This window comes from Vidua chalybeata, chromosome 3, assembly GCF_026979565.1.
Source record: "Vidua chalybeata isolate OUT-0048 chromosome 3, bVidCha1 merged haplotype, whole genome shotgun sequence".
NCBI lineage: Eukaryota > Metazoa > Chordata > Aves > Passeriformes > Viduidae > Vidua > Vidua chalybeata.
The window spans coordinates 106014552-106032573 of NC_071532.1; the positions used below are offsets into that span (position 1 = coordinate 106014552).

Below are 18022 nucleotides of genomic sequence, written 5' to 3' on the forward strand. Positions count from 1 at the left end.
GACTTCAACAGACTTCAATCTTGTGTGCATGTACAGATACTGGGGCTGGGATGCAGAAGGGAATGTGCCCAAACCCCCTGTCCAACTTGCATCCCCTGTCTCATTTCTGCTGACATTCCAGTGCCCCCATGTCCCATTTTTGGACAGCTCTCCAAGTCTGGCATTCAGGGGCCTTTAGGTGCCTCTGGATTTTCAAGCTTCAGGTTTGGCCACCCTAACTCCATCTCACTGGACTTGGGCAGAAATCAAGAGCCCTCTGCCTCAGCAATTATGGAAATTCCTGCAGTGCCTCCCTGTATTATTGAAGAGAGCTGACTACCCCAGAAGTGTGGCCCTGGGAGGCATGGCCAGCTGTGGTGGTCAGCCTGGATGGTCCCACACTGAGGTGCTCTGGGAGGTGAGTGTCCTGTCCCTGAGGAGGGACTCAGGCAGTGGGAGGCTTTAGCTGTGGACGAGTGGAGCTGTGGTGCACAGGGTGGCCCACTGGGCATTTTACACTAAAATTCACTTAAATAAAGAATGGAAAGCCAGTCCTGTTTTGATTTGGAAGAGGAAGGAACTCCTCTACCCTTGCATTTACATTTTTCTTTAACTTCCAGTTAGTAAAATGAAAGAATGATTTAGAGGTTCAGAGGATCTCCATGAAGTATGAAATAACCCAGCCACTGCTGCATTTGGGGATCTTGAAGACAGTCAAGGAACTACGATTGAGCCCATTAAGGTCATCTGTTTTTGTCTCAGCAAAATCCAGAGGGTTTTGATGTTTAGCAATTCAGTAAAGAATGCTTTTTAAAGGGAAAAAAAAGTAATTTATTCAGGAATTTAAGCCCTGGGCTTTATCGCTAACCCTTGGGAATGGTTTTATAACAGCTCACCATCTCTCTAGTTTTGTGTGTCTCTCAGAATGATGTAGGCTCTTGATCTAGCCAACTTGCCTGTATCTTTATATTAAAGTTGTACTTCTTATGATTGTGGATTTAATTTAATGCAAACGGAATTGTCTAGGTGACATGATCAGACTGTGTTATGCAAACTCTTACATTATGACATTGCTCTCACACTAACTAAAAGCTTTGTTGCAACATATTAATATAGAAAGGGTTATTTGTTTTGCTAGTAATAAAGGCTGTGTATTTGCTGTTTAGAAGTAGTAATAAGGTTGACTTCTACACAACCTTGGGGAGAAAGTTGCGTTATATATTTATTTTTGAAGAGTTAAAAATTAAAAATGCATCTTGTGTATGTTCAGCTGAGACGAGAGCGAAGGAGAGTACATACAAATTCCATCAAATACAATTAGCATAATCAGAGGCTGGATGAGAGCCACAAATGATTGCACAAGGGGAAAAGAAGTAGTTCCTGGGATCTTGGTACATTGCCTGAAGCTGAAAGGGACGCAAAGCAGTAGGAACTATTTTTACCCAAGGGCAATTTTTGCTGATACTGCCCTTGCAAGCAGCTCTTATTTTATTATTTTTATAGATTCTTTTTCTGCCTTAAATTTGTATACTGAATTATCCATGAGGATAAATGTCAGAGTGGATTAAGATTAAATTAGGAACTAGATACTTCAAAACAAAAAAAATATCCCTCCTTCCTATGTACTCCCTTTAGTTTAGTCTAGGGTTTTTTGCAGGGGGATGAAGTTGGCTTTTTTCCCTGTAGATGCACTAGGCTGCAGCTACACAGACTGTATTTTCCTTTGACTCTTTACATTCAGTTTTAGAGTACAGATAATTTAACTTCCAATATCCCATGTTCTTTGGTTTAGGTCATCATTCTCTTCATAGAGTTCCTGAATTTCTTTCTTCTGCTTGTAATATAGCTGGGTGATGTTCTTTGTAATTTTTTTTCCCTTTTTCCTTCTGGTTCTGCTGCAGTGCACACAGGGGCATAGTCAGAGAGTTTACAATGGCTCCTACCATCCAGAGAGTGATGAGTAATTTAGACCACTTGTTATCCAGGGCTGCCAGACTCCAGCTTCTAACAGAGCCAACAGAGAAAAGTAGGCATGACACCAAAATTAGGTACCTGTATTATTACACTGTTTAGCTGCTGCCCCTAGATCTTACCAAGTTAATTATAATAACCCTATTGATGTTAGTGGATGAAAGCTCAGTCTTAAAAAAATCCCCCCATGTCGTACACCGAGTTTTTGCCTATCTGCAAGACAATCTTTTCCCTCCCTGTGTCTTTTTTTCCCAAACCGGTGTTTTTTTCTGTCACTTTGTGTTTCATCTCTTGTTTTCTCATCATGCTCACCTCCTTTCCACTCCCTCTGACACATGCAAATGTTCCAGAATACATTCTTGCACTCGTACTTTATTAGTCTTTCTCAGATGCATACTTTTCTGGTTTTTATTTTTTGCTGGGCTTGTTTTGTTTGGCACTCTTTTTACATTTTAATGCAAAATATGCTTAAGGGTGTCTATTTAAAACTGCAGTTGTTTAAACACTCCAAATGGTCCATTTGAGAAGTCAGAGGAGTGCAGGGAATGCAGACAAAGGCAACTGATGATGACTTGTATGTAGCACACCTTCCTTTGTCCACAAAACCATGTTTACAGCATTGATCTGACCAATTTCTGGCTCAGAGCAGTTTCCAACAGTTGCTTAGTCTTTAAAATATTTTTAAAAACATTTAACCCCAATGCTTTCTCTCACTTTGTGCACTCAGAGAATTTCCCCAAGAAAAATTCCAATAGGAAGGAGTTGGTCAGTTGAGCACTACTAAGATGTTTTTGAGAAGCAAGATTGGAAGCACATACAGCTGGAAATAGAGTTCTCTTCCCATCGGGGAAATGCCTGTTTTCTGAATATAGGAAAGATTTGAGGAGGTTTTTAGATACACCATTCTTTCCCTCTGGTACTCTTCCAGTTCAGATAATGCTACTCATGTCCCTGGGCTTGCAGCTCAAGGTAAGATGCTCTGCTGGGTGTGTGACAGCTTTTCCAGACATGGAAATGTCACAAGTTTAAAACCTCCCATTTTATGTCCTATACAGCTGTAAACAGGAATTTTATTCCACTGAGAAAGGTAGGTTTTTAGTTTGACGGTGGAGTTAGCTCTCCTGGCTAGTTCTGAAAGGGCTTGAACTCCCTCAAGCTTGGTATTGAAAAGCTTTAGACAATCACATTTTATAGCTATTCTACTTCTATTAGTGAAATAAAAAAAAAAAATAGAGACCTACCTAGTTCAACCTTTGGTAAATAATTTCAATGTACAAATTTACTCATGAAAGAGAAGGAAATAAAATACATCTCTAGATGACTAGTTCCAGAGGCAAATAAATAATTTTTAAATAACAGCAACAAGAGTATCTTGCACTTTTCACCTGTTTAAGAATCACAAAACTTTTTAGGCAGCAACTGCTGTATAAAATGTGAACAGGGAAAGCGGTTTCCATGTGTCCAGCTTGGTGCTGAATGTGGCCATGATGCAGTGGAACAGCGTGGGACTGGATGAGAGGGCTCCTGCATCTCCTCAAATCAAGAGGGGAATATTAGTCAGGCAGAAATGCAATTACTGGAGTTGAAACTGGGCCAAGACAATGGGACTGACAACACATTCCTAGGAAATGTGCTCTTTGATCGTAAATATCTGTGAAGCAAGCTTGCCAACCATATTGATTTTGGCAGTGGATTATCACTGACAGCCAGGGTCTGCTGCCATCCTGCTTAAAGCAGTGCCCTGATAGATTTTTGGACAAGCAGCCAGGGCATATGGAGAGAACAACTCCCAGTATACATTCACCCCATCACAGGTTCCCTGAGTGTGTTGGGTTGGCCCCTGGAGAAGTCTTATGCAGGTGCTTGGTGCCAGGACAGCAAGTCCTACCCATTGGGGAAGTGCTGGCCCCACACAGACCAGGTACAGGTGCACTGTGAAATGTCCAACCCACTGGCATCAGCAGCTCTGTGCAGGTGCCCATCCTTTTGCTGAGTCTCATCTGGCTCTGCTCCCTTCGCATCATGAGCTTTGACCAGAACGAAATGTGAACAAAGCCTGACCTGCATGACAGCTTTTTTCCTTCAAACTCTTCATCTGGGAGACAATTGCTGGCTTTACCAAATGTAAGACCCAGGTTTCAACAGCCAACACATTAGGTAGTGATACTTAAAAGCTGCTGGTACTTTTGTTCTTAAATTAAATTGAATATAGCTACGAAGGAGGCTGTTGTAAAATAATGAGATAGAACTTGAAAGTTTTATGATGATGTTCGTCTTTGTGTGTGAAATGCATAGAGATTGTGTTCTGATCCTCAACTGGTAATTCCAAGTCCTACTGTAATACAAATAATAACCAGATATTTAAAATAGATTAGAATATACTTTTAGATCCATTAGCATTTCGGTTAAATTTGACAAACAATTTAGAAAATCTATATGAATTCAAAGAGCCTGCTTATCATATTTTGTGACAGCTGGGTGAATACTTGACATCTTTGTGCTCTTAAAAGAACATATGCAAAGACTCAATTTAATTTGTAGGGTTGAGGGAATTTATTTGCCTAATTTTGAGCCCACTAGCACATGATGGATTTGAAAGTTCAGTTCTAACAGGAGTATAATTGGGTTCTCATTTCACTTAGAAGAGAGCATGATAGAAAGGGTGAAGAGAGAGACAGAGACACGAGGAAAATAAAGTAAGAAAATGAAACTGAGAATGCTTTTGAAAAAATTGCGATGAGATTGAAAAAAGAATGTAGCAATGCACAGCATGAGAAAAAGCCCGTACATACAAATAAGTTACTCTTTAAGGGGACAGAAGAGACAAGATAATACATTCTTAATCATACTGCCAAATGTCTTTTGGCTGAGAAGAGCTGATGCTTTAAAATTTACTCACTGTCATAGCTGAAAACAAAGACAAAATATTAAGTCCCTTAAGTTGTGGGAAGGGAGAGATGGATGTTTCTCTAAATACTTTCTCGAGTTCAGTAAGTAAAGCAGCTCATCAAATGTTCAGTCTTGCAAGGAGAGTCCTTCAGCATGAATACCTGGTGCAAACAGTGAGCTGCAAGGAAAGGATACATGGCCATGGCCATACAAACCAGATTCCATGGGTGAATATCTGCCTTGCTGACCAGCAGTTGTTGTCTCATGTCTCCTGTGGTTTCATTTGGGACGAAGACCATCTCACACTCAAAAGGTCAGCTACCAGAACACTCAGGTCTGTTCCCTGCCTGCAAGGAAAGTCCTGGGGCCATCACAAGTGCCAAAGTCCTGTCAGGTGACTGGATGGGCATGATGTCTGCTGGTAGTTACCAACAGAACATACTTAGAGATGGAAGTGGCACTGTACCAAGTAATAATGAAGGAGTCTTCCCATACAGTTCCTAAATACTTTCGTAAGAGACAAATATTTGGATTTCTTGATTTGGATCTGACCTGCTTACACATGATTTGCCTTTTATTTTTGTTCAGACTACAGCAGCTCCTTTTCTTACCATTTTTGAAAGATGGGTGAACCCTCTGCTTTGGCCCCTAACGTGCACAGTGGGATGAGTGGCAGTGTAGATGTCTTCTGACTCTGTGCTCCTAAGGACTGCTGCCATGTGAGCAACGCATCCAGTCCAGTGTCCTTCCTCATCCCATGCAGCATGTGGGGCCAGGATTCACAAGCAGCACAGTGTTCCAGCACTCTAAAGTAGCTTTATTAACAGTCCTTAGGGAATACCTCTCTACAGCCCTCATTTATCTATTAAGTGAATCTCTTAGCAGAAAAAGAGGGCAGGAACTGAGTCTGGTTTCAGTCTAACTCAGCATTTATATTTTCCGAATTACTTCCAAATGAGCTGGCTCCTGATGTCCCCAGCCTTTCTTTTGCCTCGCATCGAACACAAAGTCCCTTTACAGCTGGGCACTGACTGGTCCAGTTGAACCAGCATGAGCCCAAGGCATTTGAAGGTAAATCTCTGTTCAGTGCTGTAGGACCTTGTCAGCTGCTCAAGGTTTAGCTTAGTACACAGCAAATAAAAATATTTCTCCTGTGATACTTGTATTTACTTTCATTTTTAGATAGGAACTACATTTTCAGCTGTATCGCTGGCAACTTTCATTAACGCTCCTTGTTGAACAGTAGCTTTTTCATCTTTATGCTTTACTAACACTGTAGAATTAAATGGGTTTTTCTGTCTTTTTGATTGTATCCTAATATTCCTTCATGTTTTGATCTCTGTGTAGTGCATATAGACTGGAAATTCCTTGAGGTACAGATTCCTGGGGAAGGAGATGTATGGGGATGTATTTTTTCTTTAGAGGGTGCCTACTGTGGCAGAGCCCCACATACTGAGGTACTGTGAAATAATAGTAATAGAATTAATGTTGTTGCTGTTGTTATTGTTATTATTATTATTATTATTATTATTATATTTCTTCGACATTACCTTGTAATACCTAGAAAAGTCAATTTTGTTTAGAGTGTATTAAGAACTCTAGGACGAGAGGAAAATGGCAACCTAAAGATAGAGCAAATGGCCCGAAGTCAGAATACATTTCTGACTTTATACAGCAACTTTTCCTTAATCCGATCACTGGTTAATTTAATCCTGTTTCCTTTGATTGGATCCCCTGGAACCAAATAATTTGTATTGTGTTTTAGTCTGGTATTTCTGATCATTGTCTTTGTTAATTTGATCAGGATTGATTGAAGCAGTCATTGAAAGTAAATCATATAATTAATCAAATGCAGCATTAGAAAAGCAGGCCCTCAGTGAGTCTTAGCTTTTACCTCGTGTTTTTCTTCCCCAGTATATGAAGCCTGGATTACTTTTAGAAAAAGAAGATGAACCTTCATATAGCATCCACAGCTCAGTAGTAGAAAGAGAAAGAGATACAGAAACATCTATGTACATATGCTTCTTTAATTGTGAGTAGAATAGAATAGAATAGAATAGAATAGAATAGAATAGAAGTAGTTCAGTGGGAAGGGACCTACAGTTATCATTCAGTCCAACTTCATATCTCCTCTCAAAGCATTTAAACGTAACAAATTCTGTGACCCTTTCTGAGACAGCCATGTTTGGTGGAAGATCTTGCTTAATGACTCAACTTCTTGCTAACTCAGTGATTTTAAGAAACTCAACATGTGATCTATGTTTGAATTTGAATCATCACTAAACATAAAAAACAAGATATGGCTCTGTGCTTTATTCTAATAACATCTGGATAATATGGTACAGTCAGTGTTATTGTCTGAAGCTAACAGTCACTCCAAAAACTGTGATATGGGTGGAAAGGAGATTTTGGATTCTCAACAAAGATAATTTCTACCCGTTGTGTGGAAAGCATTCCTGTTGGGTTTTTTTCAGAGTAGGTATGTGGTCCCATTTTGCTTCTTCTCTCACTCTGATCAATAGCTGTGACCAAAGTTGGCGGTTTTGATCTGCACTGTTAGATATTTATAGATTTGTGTTCTAACTGAAACTTTATTACAACAAACCAAGGCTCAGTTTGTCTTCTGGAGGCAATGGTTGTACAAGAACAGCTAGAACTCCCCTTGCTCTTCAGAAAGCCACAGCAAGTTCAGCATGGGACATGCCTCCTCTTAAGGGATATTACCTGCAACGACCCCGGGCTGGCCTCCCTGGCAGTCCATCCGGGGGAATACAAGGGCACTGTCTGCCCTGCACCCATCCTAGCAAGAATAGCAGCTTCTGATGGACCATGCATGACCTGCAACAGTGGAGGAGGAGAATTAGGAAGATCAGATAACAACTTGCTGTTGTAGGTGAGGTATCCCTACCAAAGGTCATTTAATTTTAGCTTGTCCTTCCCTTCATGGCTTACAGAACTAACCTGTGTTATTTAGTGCTCACAATAACCCTTCTCTCTCTCTCCCTGTCACCTTGACATTTCTTGAGTGGGAGATTATTTTTAGAGGTGGTTTACTTTGTGTTAACTTCCTGGGAGCAAAGAGAGTGTGAGGTTTTATGCTTTTTGTAATATGAATTTTCTTTTAAGGATACATAACAGGGGATTTTCAAAAACAGAAAAGTCTTTGGCCCAACTCGCATCCTTGCTGGATTTCCTCTTCTTAATTAGTCCAATGGCTCAAACTGGATGCCTAGAAGAATTTAGTCTTAAAAGAATAAAAAGTAGAGGAATGTAAATCAATGAAAGAAATGTAAGTAGAGCTTAATCTTCATGGTATCCATTTATCTTTGGATGACAAAGGAGTGTTTAGCATCACAAGTTGTGAAGAGAGTAATACTAAAGGATCAACCGAATCACACCCAAAATGAGAATGAGGTGTCTGGAAAAAATGTGCGGTGATGTAGCACAATTCTGACAAGTGCGCCAGTAACACTAGACCAAGCTATACCATTATCAGTTTTGCTTTAAATCATGTGGCTGTGGACAGCAAAGTATGTCTAATGGCCATTTGGTAGATTTATATCTTGGGATGCAATGTGTTTGCCATAAATCTTTTAGAAGGATGGTGGTTGAGGCACCTGAGGCAGTCATGTTAGTCCACGAATCCGTTCTGCTGAAAGAAAACAGGAGAACTGGGCAGCTTCCTATTGGTGGCATGGAGATAGAGAAACAAAACAAGCAGGAATGCTTTGATGTAAAACCTACAGAGCAGAAGAATTGGAGAAAACAGTGACTGTGTTTCCAGCAAAATCATATATTAGCAGTCTATTGTAAATCAAATTAAATGACTGCCTCACTGCCTGATCCTGCACTGAAGTTCTTGTGTTATTAAAGCTCTGAATCTGAATGGAAGCAGGGTTGTATCTTGAGATCTCATTCCCAAAAAGCATCTGCCAGTCACGTCTGGTCAAAACAGCTTGGGGAATGTTTACCTTCTTTTAGGAACCAATGGGATATTGATGGGTTTGAGCTAGTTTTACACAAACTTGTTTGAATCTTAAAGAGCATTTTCATCTCTCTGCACAGGGGAAAAGGTTTTTATAGCAAAGGAAAAAAGGTTTTAATAAGAATCATTGAGATCCGTGATTTTGGGTTAAAAGGGAATGCAGTATATTATTGTAGTATTTTTCACTGTGAAATACATTAGTGTTTCTTCTACACAACCAAAAATTTTAACAAGACCAAAGCAATTACAGGAATACCCAGATTTTAGATGTTATCTTGGATGTAGAAAAAGGAATGGATTATTAAAGTATATAGTGTCTGAGAGAAATAGCACTCTAATGCTGTTTTTTACATCTTAATTTTAGTGACTGCATAAGCTACCTTCATAAGATGCTCTTAATTGAATATTTCAATAGAATTTGAATAAAGTCTAATATATCTGGGATTCCTCCTCCACTTCTTAAAATATGATGTGAAATTTATTAGTCTTAATGTACATATCCCAGAGCTAATTGTTTTATCTTGTAAATCAGTTTCTCATCTTTTTTATGGCTTTTACTTTCAGATATAAAAAATTCAAGAAATTCTTGATTGAAAAGTCTTTTTTTTGTTTTGCAGTAGCAAAAGGGGGAGGGGTCAGCTTTGTAAGTGCAAAAGGATTTTTAGTTCTTTTTTTAATTATTTACAAATGCTGAATTAAAGGACAGCAGAGTTTAAATTATGCATTAAATTAGCATGTTACTGACAAGTTGCAATTTTTTAATTGCTGTGATCCAAATTCAGCCAAAATTTAATAGCTTAATTGGAGTTTATGAACTTAAGGCAGTGATAAACCCCAACTTATAGGCTTATTTTTCTTTTTGCTGTGAAAGGTAAGCATGCTGTTTCTACAGTACTGTCTGTCCTTTTGTTTGAGAGTTGACTGAGTATACTTTGATCCTTTTTTTAGAAAAAGAATTCTCTGTTCTCCCTTAAAGAAAGCTTCCCGAGACCTGGATCAGATTATGGAAACTAAAGTGAGCACACAAAAGTGCTTGTTAGAAAGTGAAATATATGTGCAAACTAAATGTGCCCTTGATGATAGCCTTATTGATCAAGCCAAGTTAATAAATCACTAATATCACGCAGCACTGTTCAACACTCACAGGCTTATATTGGTTTTCTTTTTTTTCCCCCTTTCTTTCTATGTGCCTGCTGTGTAGGCAGAGAACATGCACTTTCCTGCCACGGACTGTGTACTACAATTGAAATATTGAGTTCAGAGGGCTTGAATGTAAAATGTCGGCATCCAATACAAGAAAAACGAACTTTTATAGCAGTAACTTACTGCTGGGATTGGAGCATTTTACTTCTTAAGTATTCCTCTTTCTTTCTAATGCTTCAGGCCCTCATCCAGAATGAAATTTGGGGTCCTGTTTGGACAATTAAAAGAATTCCATGGGAAATTTTGCATGAAAATGCCAAATGGAGTGACTTCTGAACCTAGCAATGGCCAGCATTTGCATTCAAGATAAATGTTTCGTTTTCAAGAAGTCTGCCTTTAGGTTGTTCTTCAGTAGCTTTGCCAGTACATAAGGGTAACATCCTTTGTGCCCCCTTGGGATTCTGGTCTGACAAGCACTTACTGCATTATTGCCCATATTTCCTTAAGCCCTCTGACAAAAAGCACTTATGATGAACTGGATTTATCTGCCCGTGCCATGGGATGCCTGCAGGATCTCTGAGAGCCCTCTCGGGTTGCGCAGTGCATGTTCTCTGTAGCTGCTGCATTGTTCCCGATGCCGCGCGTATTCTCCTCCGTCGTGAGATGATTTTGCATTCGTAGCTTTGCTCTGATTTGGGGTTGATCTGCATGCAGACCGTGTTAGCAGAGGAGGTTCTGCTCAGGCTAAAGTGGGGCTTCTGTGCTCGAACCCAGTGTCGTGCGCTGATGTCCCTGGTGTCCTGGAGCAGCAAGTGTCGCAGCCGGGACCTTGGTTCGATACCTCAGCTCCGTTCCCTGATGTTCTCGCTGAGAAATGAAGGCAGCTGGGTGAGTACCTGAGCCTCTGCTGGTGCAATTGGCCAAGACAGAATACAAAGTAGTATTTATGAAGCACTTCTTGTCATTTCATGGTCCTGCATTCATTCCTAGCTAATGACTGGAGCACTGGTGTGAGATCAGTGGTTGTACTGGGCAGTCAGCCAGCAGAAAGAAATAGACGCCACCTGTGGTCAATTCACAACCCTTTTCTATCCCATTTTCTCTGTTCTTTTCCATAATCTCATTCCTTCTCTTTCCTTCACGAACCTGCAGGTAATGTGGATGGTGAACCTTAGAAAAGATTGATGAGACAGAAGCAGTTGACACTTTCCCAGTATGGAGTTATCTTCCATTGCATTGTGAAATCTACAGAGTTTTGGCTTTCTTATTTATCAGCATAGCCAAGGCTCAGTCTAGGAAAATTGGAGTTGATTTTGGTGGTGGGAAGAAGCTGGACATGCTCATACATGTGTCTTCTTATCAGCTCACAAACTGAGTGGTGAGAAGCTGTGCTCTGCATGGAGCCAGGATCAGGGCTGGGTAAAAGTACTGATGCTGTGCTGGTCTGGAACTCTGTGAATATGTGGAATGCACCTCACTCAAGAGAGAAGTAGCAATATGTTTCATTAGTTCAGTAAGTTCAGTGGAATTTAACAAAGTTTAACAGTGATTTACAAAGGCTAAGTAAGTTTGATGGTGAGGTTCACCTTATTAATTACTGCATGCAAGGAGGGCACAAATGCAAACTGAGTTAGAATCAAGTTAGAATGTTTTGCAAGAGACTGGAGATGCAAAATGGTAAGGAAGACTCTCCCGATGAGTCATGAGGTACCATGGTGGAACTTAGGTGCAGTCAGGTCCAGTCTGAGTCTCAGACAAAGGTCTGTATCTAATGAAAGACATAAGAAGTGTGAGGAAGAGCATTCTGTTGAGTCACAAGGTTCAGAGTGGATCCACTTGCATTCTGAACTCATTATGGAGCCTTGGTGCAGTTAGGTCCAATCAGGGTTTCAGATTTGGACAAGGGATTACATCTAATGGAATGATCTATTATAAGTTGATAATAATTAATATTGAGTAGCTACATGAATTAGTAATGTTTCATTAGTATTAATTTAGGTTCCTGACAGATCTGCCATTGGTTAAAGGTCTTGCTGTCTCAAGGAGCCTTCTTGAGAGTTGTCCCAGCTCAAGGAAGGATCAGTGCCATGTAAGCAGGCTGCCTGGCCAGAAGAGCTCAAGAAGGCTCACTTAGGCTGTCATACTTCTGGAATAAAGAGGTTGGGTTATAGTCCAATTGCATGTGATGGAAAAGGTACACATGACTCTCCTTGTACCCACAAATTTCTTTGCTCCTTCATTAATGAGTCTTGGAAAAGCCACCAGCTATTCATGTGTTAATCACATGATCAGTGTTGCAAGCTCATGTGCATTGATGTTCACTGTGTCATTGTTTCCTTCATGGTTTTTCAGAGAACAAGTTGAAACTAGAGAAGTTCTTGGCCTGGACACGGATCAGACCTTTACTTCCTTTGCAGCCTCTACCAAACTACTGCAGTTTGGTGAAGAGGTGGCATGCATCTGTCACAGGGATGTGGGCCTGCTGCACTCATGGGTTTCTCCAAGCCTGTGTCATTAACCTGGAGGTGGGGAGTGTTTTTAAATCCTCTGCAAAGCAAGGACTTTACCCCACTGCTGAGCCATGTGTTTCTGAAGGCTGTGCTGTGGTGCTCCGGAGCTCGTCCTGACTGGTGGCTCCTCACTGAATGGTGTTCAAGGAATTTAAGTATTGAATTATTCTGTCTGCTCAAGAGGGAACTTAGACTTCTTTTGTCTTTTATGCAGGGTAGTAACATATTTCCTATAAGTTAACTGTATTACTCTCTTGTGGCTCCCACATTAGTTTTGGGAAGAGAAAAACAACGCTGTGTCATCGCAGAATTGCCTGGTGATGGGAACTGTAAGGCAGATGAGTTCTTCTCTCCACCCATGAGCAAGTCCTTGAATGAGGTTTTACTGCAGGACTGTTCTTTCTGTTCCTCTTACACGCTGGCCTGTCAATATCTCTTAGGTTTTTAATATGTTACAGTACATCCATCTCTTGAAACAACAGTTAATTTCTGTAGCCCAGCCACACAGCCAGTGCTAGGGAGATATTGCTGTCATCACTGCATCTTTAAAAGCTCTGCTTCATCCTTAAGAGCTACTTTGGCCATGGACTAAACTCAGAAATATACTTGGGTCCTGTCCAGCGCCGTGTAGGAATTTGCTCCATATGAAGATTTATCCCTGTATGGTTCAGATTTTACATGCATGCCTACGAATAATACCTGTTTCATGCAATATTTAACAATGTGAACTACAAACCCTTTGGTGCAGAGACCACTAAACTTTTTAGAGCATCAGACACATTCAGACTTCAAACTCAACCAGGGCCACCAGCCATTACCAGTTAGAGGCATAGAGAGCAGCTTTAAAAGGAATTCCTTCATTAAACGGAAGTTGCTTTTACCCATGACAGGCCATAAAACCAGAATCTGTGGCAGGGAATGTTTGCCTCTGTGCATGCATGCATCTTAACCTTTTTATTTTCAGTGGGAAGAGAAATAGACTGGGTTGCATATTGGATACATTATCTTGGTATTAAGCTGCCATTCCCAATCTCTTTTGGAAAATTGGAACAGAGATTTGCTACTTCTCATCCATCACTTTAAATGAAGGCCTTATTAAAACAATTTTGATTGCTGGGAATCACAAATAGTATTCCTCTTTCCAGATTAGTTCTTTTTTGCTCATGAAACTGTTCTAATAGGTTTTAACACTTCTGAGCCATAACAGGATGTATGTCAGTGGTTCCACAAGCTCTGGGGAATTTGCTTAAATGTGTTTGTAAGGCCCTTCCAGGAGGTGCTTGGTGGTGTTAAGCCTGGGGAAGATTGTATTGGAATTTTTGTTGTTGGAATTTTATGTTTGCTTTGTTGGGTTTTTTAAGTCCACTAACATACTCTTTGATGCTATTAGTAGTACAGTAGGTTTTATGTTTCCATTGACACAAAAATGGTCTTACTAAAAGTTTAGATCTTATTTCATTACAGATTTGTAAAGCTTAGGACTTAAAGTCAGACTTAGTTGTAGCTATGCCTCCTCAATGCCTAAGAGTAGCTGTATACAGCCATGATGCTGTATAGACCAAATCACTAATTCCTAATCTTTAGCACCAGCTGATGGCTGTGAACTCATGAACTTTCTTGTGGATATTCTGAAAGCCCCATGAATCTGAAGGTTTTAATGTTTTAATATAATAAGGTTCAGTGGACCAGCTGTACAACAATTACTGTTGCCTATGGGCCATGGTTTATGACTGCTTGAGCTGCAAAAAATTGACAGTCTGGCAACTTGTCTGTGTTAGTCTCATGTAATTCCAGAATTGTTCTGTCTTGCTCTCTTCTGCCTGTACATCTGTATTGCAGTTAATTTCCTTAAAACTGGGAGACTGCTCCCTTCCGGAGTTCAAAGTGGCAGGTGGTGAAATGCAGACTTCAGCTGAACATTTTTATTGGTTCTTAATGGTGCCTTCAAACTAAAGAGGGAAAAAATCCTGAGATTTTATTTTGGGATACTCTATCCATGACAAAGAGCACAAATTGAATATTTTACAGGTGCTAGAAAGATGCTGATGATTCCTTGAGTAGTCTTTGTAGTCTGCCAGGAATTTCAGGCAATTAACTAGCCAGTGCTGCTGTTGACTAGTCAGGCTTTAACAGACCTTTTAGAAACCTTTTGGTCTTTTCATGTAAATAGGCTTTTGGCAGGGATGTATACCCAGCAGATTTTGTAATGCATTTCCTTTTTTCATGTGTTCCATGTTTAATTCAAACAAGCATCTGACATGAAAGCTAAAGATAAAAGTGTAACATAGTACAATTAGTTTCTGTGAAGTCTGTGGATCACTAATGGAACACAGCTCTTCCCCCTGCACAACTAGCATAATACAGGCCATTTTTTGGTCATTTGTGTTGTACATTAAAAGCATCAAATAGAGCACTGTCGTGGGCCTGAGCGAATGGACAGAAAGTTCCTTTGTTTGATAACGCTGGAAATAATTTCACTTTCCAGAGACGCAAATGGGTAATTGCTGCAATCAGATCAGAGACATATAGCACTTGTAATGTAACCCTTCATGTATTAAGAAAAATAAAGCAGAAATGAGATCAGAGACCAGAAGTATGTATACATTTTAAAAAGAAGTTCAGTGAGCTGTTTCTCTCTTTCCACCGCCATTACGGTCTGTGTTTCATGGATGTGTGTTGTGATTTCATACCAACTGATTTCTGGCACTTTCTGATCCAACAAACACAAGGTCAGGGGTACAGTTTGAAAGCAGCCTATTGGATTTGTGTGTTTAAATCCACTGAGCCTCTAAGAAGCAGGGTTTGTGAGCATGTTTAATGAAATAAAATTGGGCATTTGGTGAAGGTGAAGGAGAAGCATTTATTGATAGCAAACCTGATAACCTCCTTCCTCTTTTTTAATGCTCAAAGTATGGAATTTAGATCTAGATTTGGCTGCAAACTCTACCAGTTTCACTTGTGTCAGGTATGGTGCTCTAGGGTTTTTGGAAAACAAGTTTCAAAATGGATCTTTGTAGGATTTAGCACAGCTGTACTCCTTTACCCATTCTTGACAAAACATATGGGTTCTTTTAAAATTGTAGCATGTATGTCATTCTACATTATTTAAGGTAGAGGAATATTTTTTTTTTTCTTATTTTAGATCAACACTGTTTTAAAGCAGCTTGGGAATGTAACAAAATTAAACAAGATGCTGCCTATCTTGACAATGGCTCACAATAATGATAAGTGTATATTTCAAATCCACTGGTAAGACCCAGTTCATACAACAAAGAAACGCAACACACAGATGCCACATGTGGAACACACTGGGCGTGATTTGAGTCATGAATCCTCCTTTTGGTTACTAAAAATGCCAATTTCTCTATATTGCATTTACATTTTTTAAGGCTTTGCTTTAGAATAAATATCAGTATTTCTGGGGGAAGTATTTTAACTGATATATAGGCAGAGAATGGTGGTGGGTCTTTTAATTTTTTTTTTTTTCATTTATTTATTTATTTTCCTACTGCAGAGTGCTTTGGCTGCTGTTAAACAGTTTAGCTAGACTCAAAGGAATACCACTAACATGAACCGGTAAACCACCAGCACTGTTATATCCTCATGTGTCAAAGACCTCATACAATGTAAAAGCTAAAGGTATTCAGATTAATCATTTTCTCAGGACAATTTATAAATAGAAAGCATTTCAAAACCGAGACTTATTTATTCCCCTCCTGCCCTTTCTTCACCATGAATAGGCCAGAGTTCTTAAAACTCTTGACTGTCTGCATGTCCTCTCTTTATGTCTTTTCTGACTCATTTTTATTTCAATTTCAAAAGTTATACAGGTAGTCAAAATGGTTGGGACAGAGATAAATGTGACTCTAAAACCAGAATATCATTGTCCTTGGTGCAAATAAAACACGAAAAAAAATCCATAGAAATTACAGTAAAAAACCCAAAAAACACAACCCCTAAACTATGGAAAAGAATAAATTGATGAGTTTTGAAAAAAAACAATCATAGGAAAAATATATTAAGAATCACATTTCCCTGTGAACCTCTGCATTTAACAAAGTATAGCATTTCTAGTGAGGGAAATATTCCCATTGTGGCTTCTGGGAGCAAAGAGAGCAGCACAGCAAAACCTGTGCCCTCTGTCAAGGTCTGCACACACAACTCCTGACTCCAGGAGCCCACCGAGAATAAAGCTCAGGTAGAAAAATGGAGTGGGTGTCAGGAAAGATCAGAGGCTCTTGGGTGAAGGGGGGAACACTGGAGCAGGGCAGGTGTTAGTGGGGAAGAAGGGCAGGCAGGAGGAAGCAGGTGCCTCTGGTGGATTTGAAGACAGGAGGAATGACTGATTGGCTTGGGGAAGGTGTGCATGAATTTGCAGAGGGCATAAATGGGTTTGCTAATAACTTCCTTTCATGGGCTGATTGAGGTACTGGTGATGGGTGAACAGGCTGCTGGTGTTGACAGAGATTTCATTGGTACAGTGTGACCTAGGGCATTTATGGAGCTGCTGTACCCCCATCTCTGAGCTAAATTACTTCCCAGATGTGAGGCAAACAAGCAATCACTCAGACGGGTCTCCTGTTCTTTGTGGCCTCACTCTTCAATACTCATTCAGCAATAGGCAGCTGGTTCCGTTTGCTTGGTTTAGAGGTTCTGACACCAGTAAAATCAAAACAAAACAAAACACTTTTAATCTTCCAGCAATGAAATACACAGCAGACTTAAATAAATGAGACCTGTTGGAGGACTCTTGTTTTCTACAAGCCTTTTCTCAGCAAAGGCGTGATTGTTTGGGAAGGTCCCCTAAAATTGCAGCAGGGGTCTGGTGTAGCATTTAAATCCATGTGATAGGTTCTTCCTCAAGAGATCTCTTTCAGATCTTGTCTGCTTTGATGATTATTCAGCCCAAATCCTTCCCCTACTTTACAGTTTTTTTAACCTCTCTGAAGATCTGCCAACATACCCACTTTAGCAGCCATTGATGTTATGCTTTTTTTTCATTGGCATTCAATTTCAAGGGTTGACAGACAGTAAATACGAAGACTTCTCTTTACTGTTCTCCAGTAATTTGTCCTACAGTTGTAAATAAGTCTCTCTTGTTCTGCCTCCTGCTAAACAAAACTCAGTATTTTTGGAAGAAATTGAGCAAACAGAAGATTGTTCCATTATATGTAGCTGCCACTGAGTAGATATTACCATATCTGGGTTGTTTGCTGGGTTTTTTTTTTAATTTCTATGGCAAATGAAGTGACTTATTTCTGAAAATACTAGTTTGTTGTGGATTTTTTAAGGTAGATCTACTAAATTTCCAGAAACATTTTTTTCAAATATATTGTATTTCCATAGAGACATCTCATGCAAGCCAGGAGGACAATCACAGAATCGCAGAACTGTTAGGGTTGGAAGGGACCTCTGAAGATTGTGTAGTCCTAACCCCAAAGGAATGATATTTAAAGATCTTAGGATATCGTCTTGGACTGTAACAAACAAGCAAGCTACTAGTTATGAGGAACCATAATTAATCCCAATAGTCAAAACATTTTTA

At 39.8% G+C, this 18022-nt stretch overlaps 1 protein-coding gene across 2 annotated transcripts in view; it reads left to right on the forward strand.

Annotated features, from left to right (window-relative positions):
- The window catches only part of KLHL29 (kelch like family member 29), a 392570-nt gene that overhangs the window by 230802 nt on the left and 143746 nt on the right, over positions 1–18022 (forward strand). Inside the window, exon 4 of one of the 2 annotated variants that reach the window (XM_053937487.1) lies at positions 10742–10855. The exons of the other annotated variant lie outside the window; for it this stretch is intronic. Coding sequence (XP_053793462.1) covers positions 10742–10855 — 114 coding nt within the window. The remainder of the gene's footprint in view (positions 1–10741; positions 10856–18022) is intronic. 2 annotated transcript variants of the gene reach the window in all.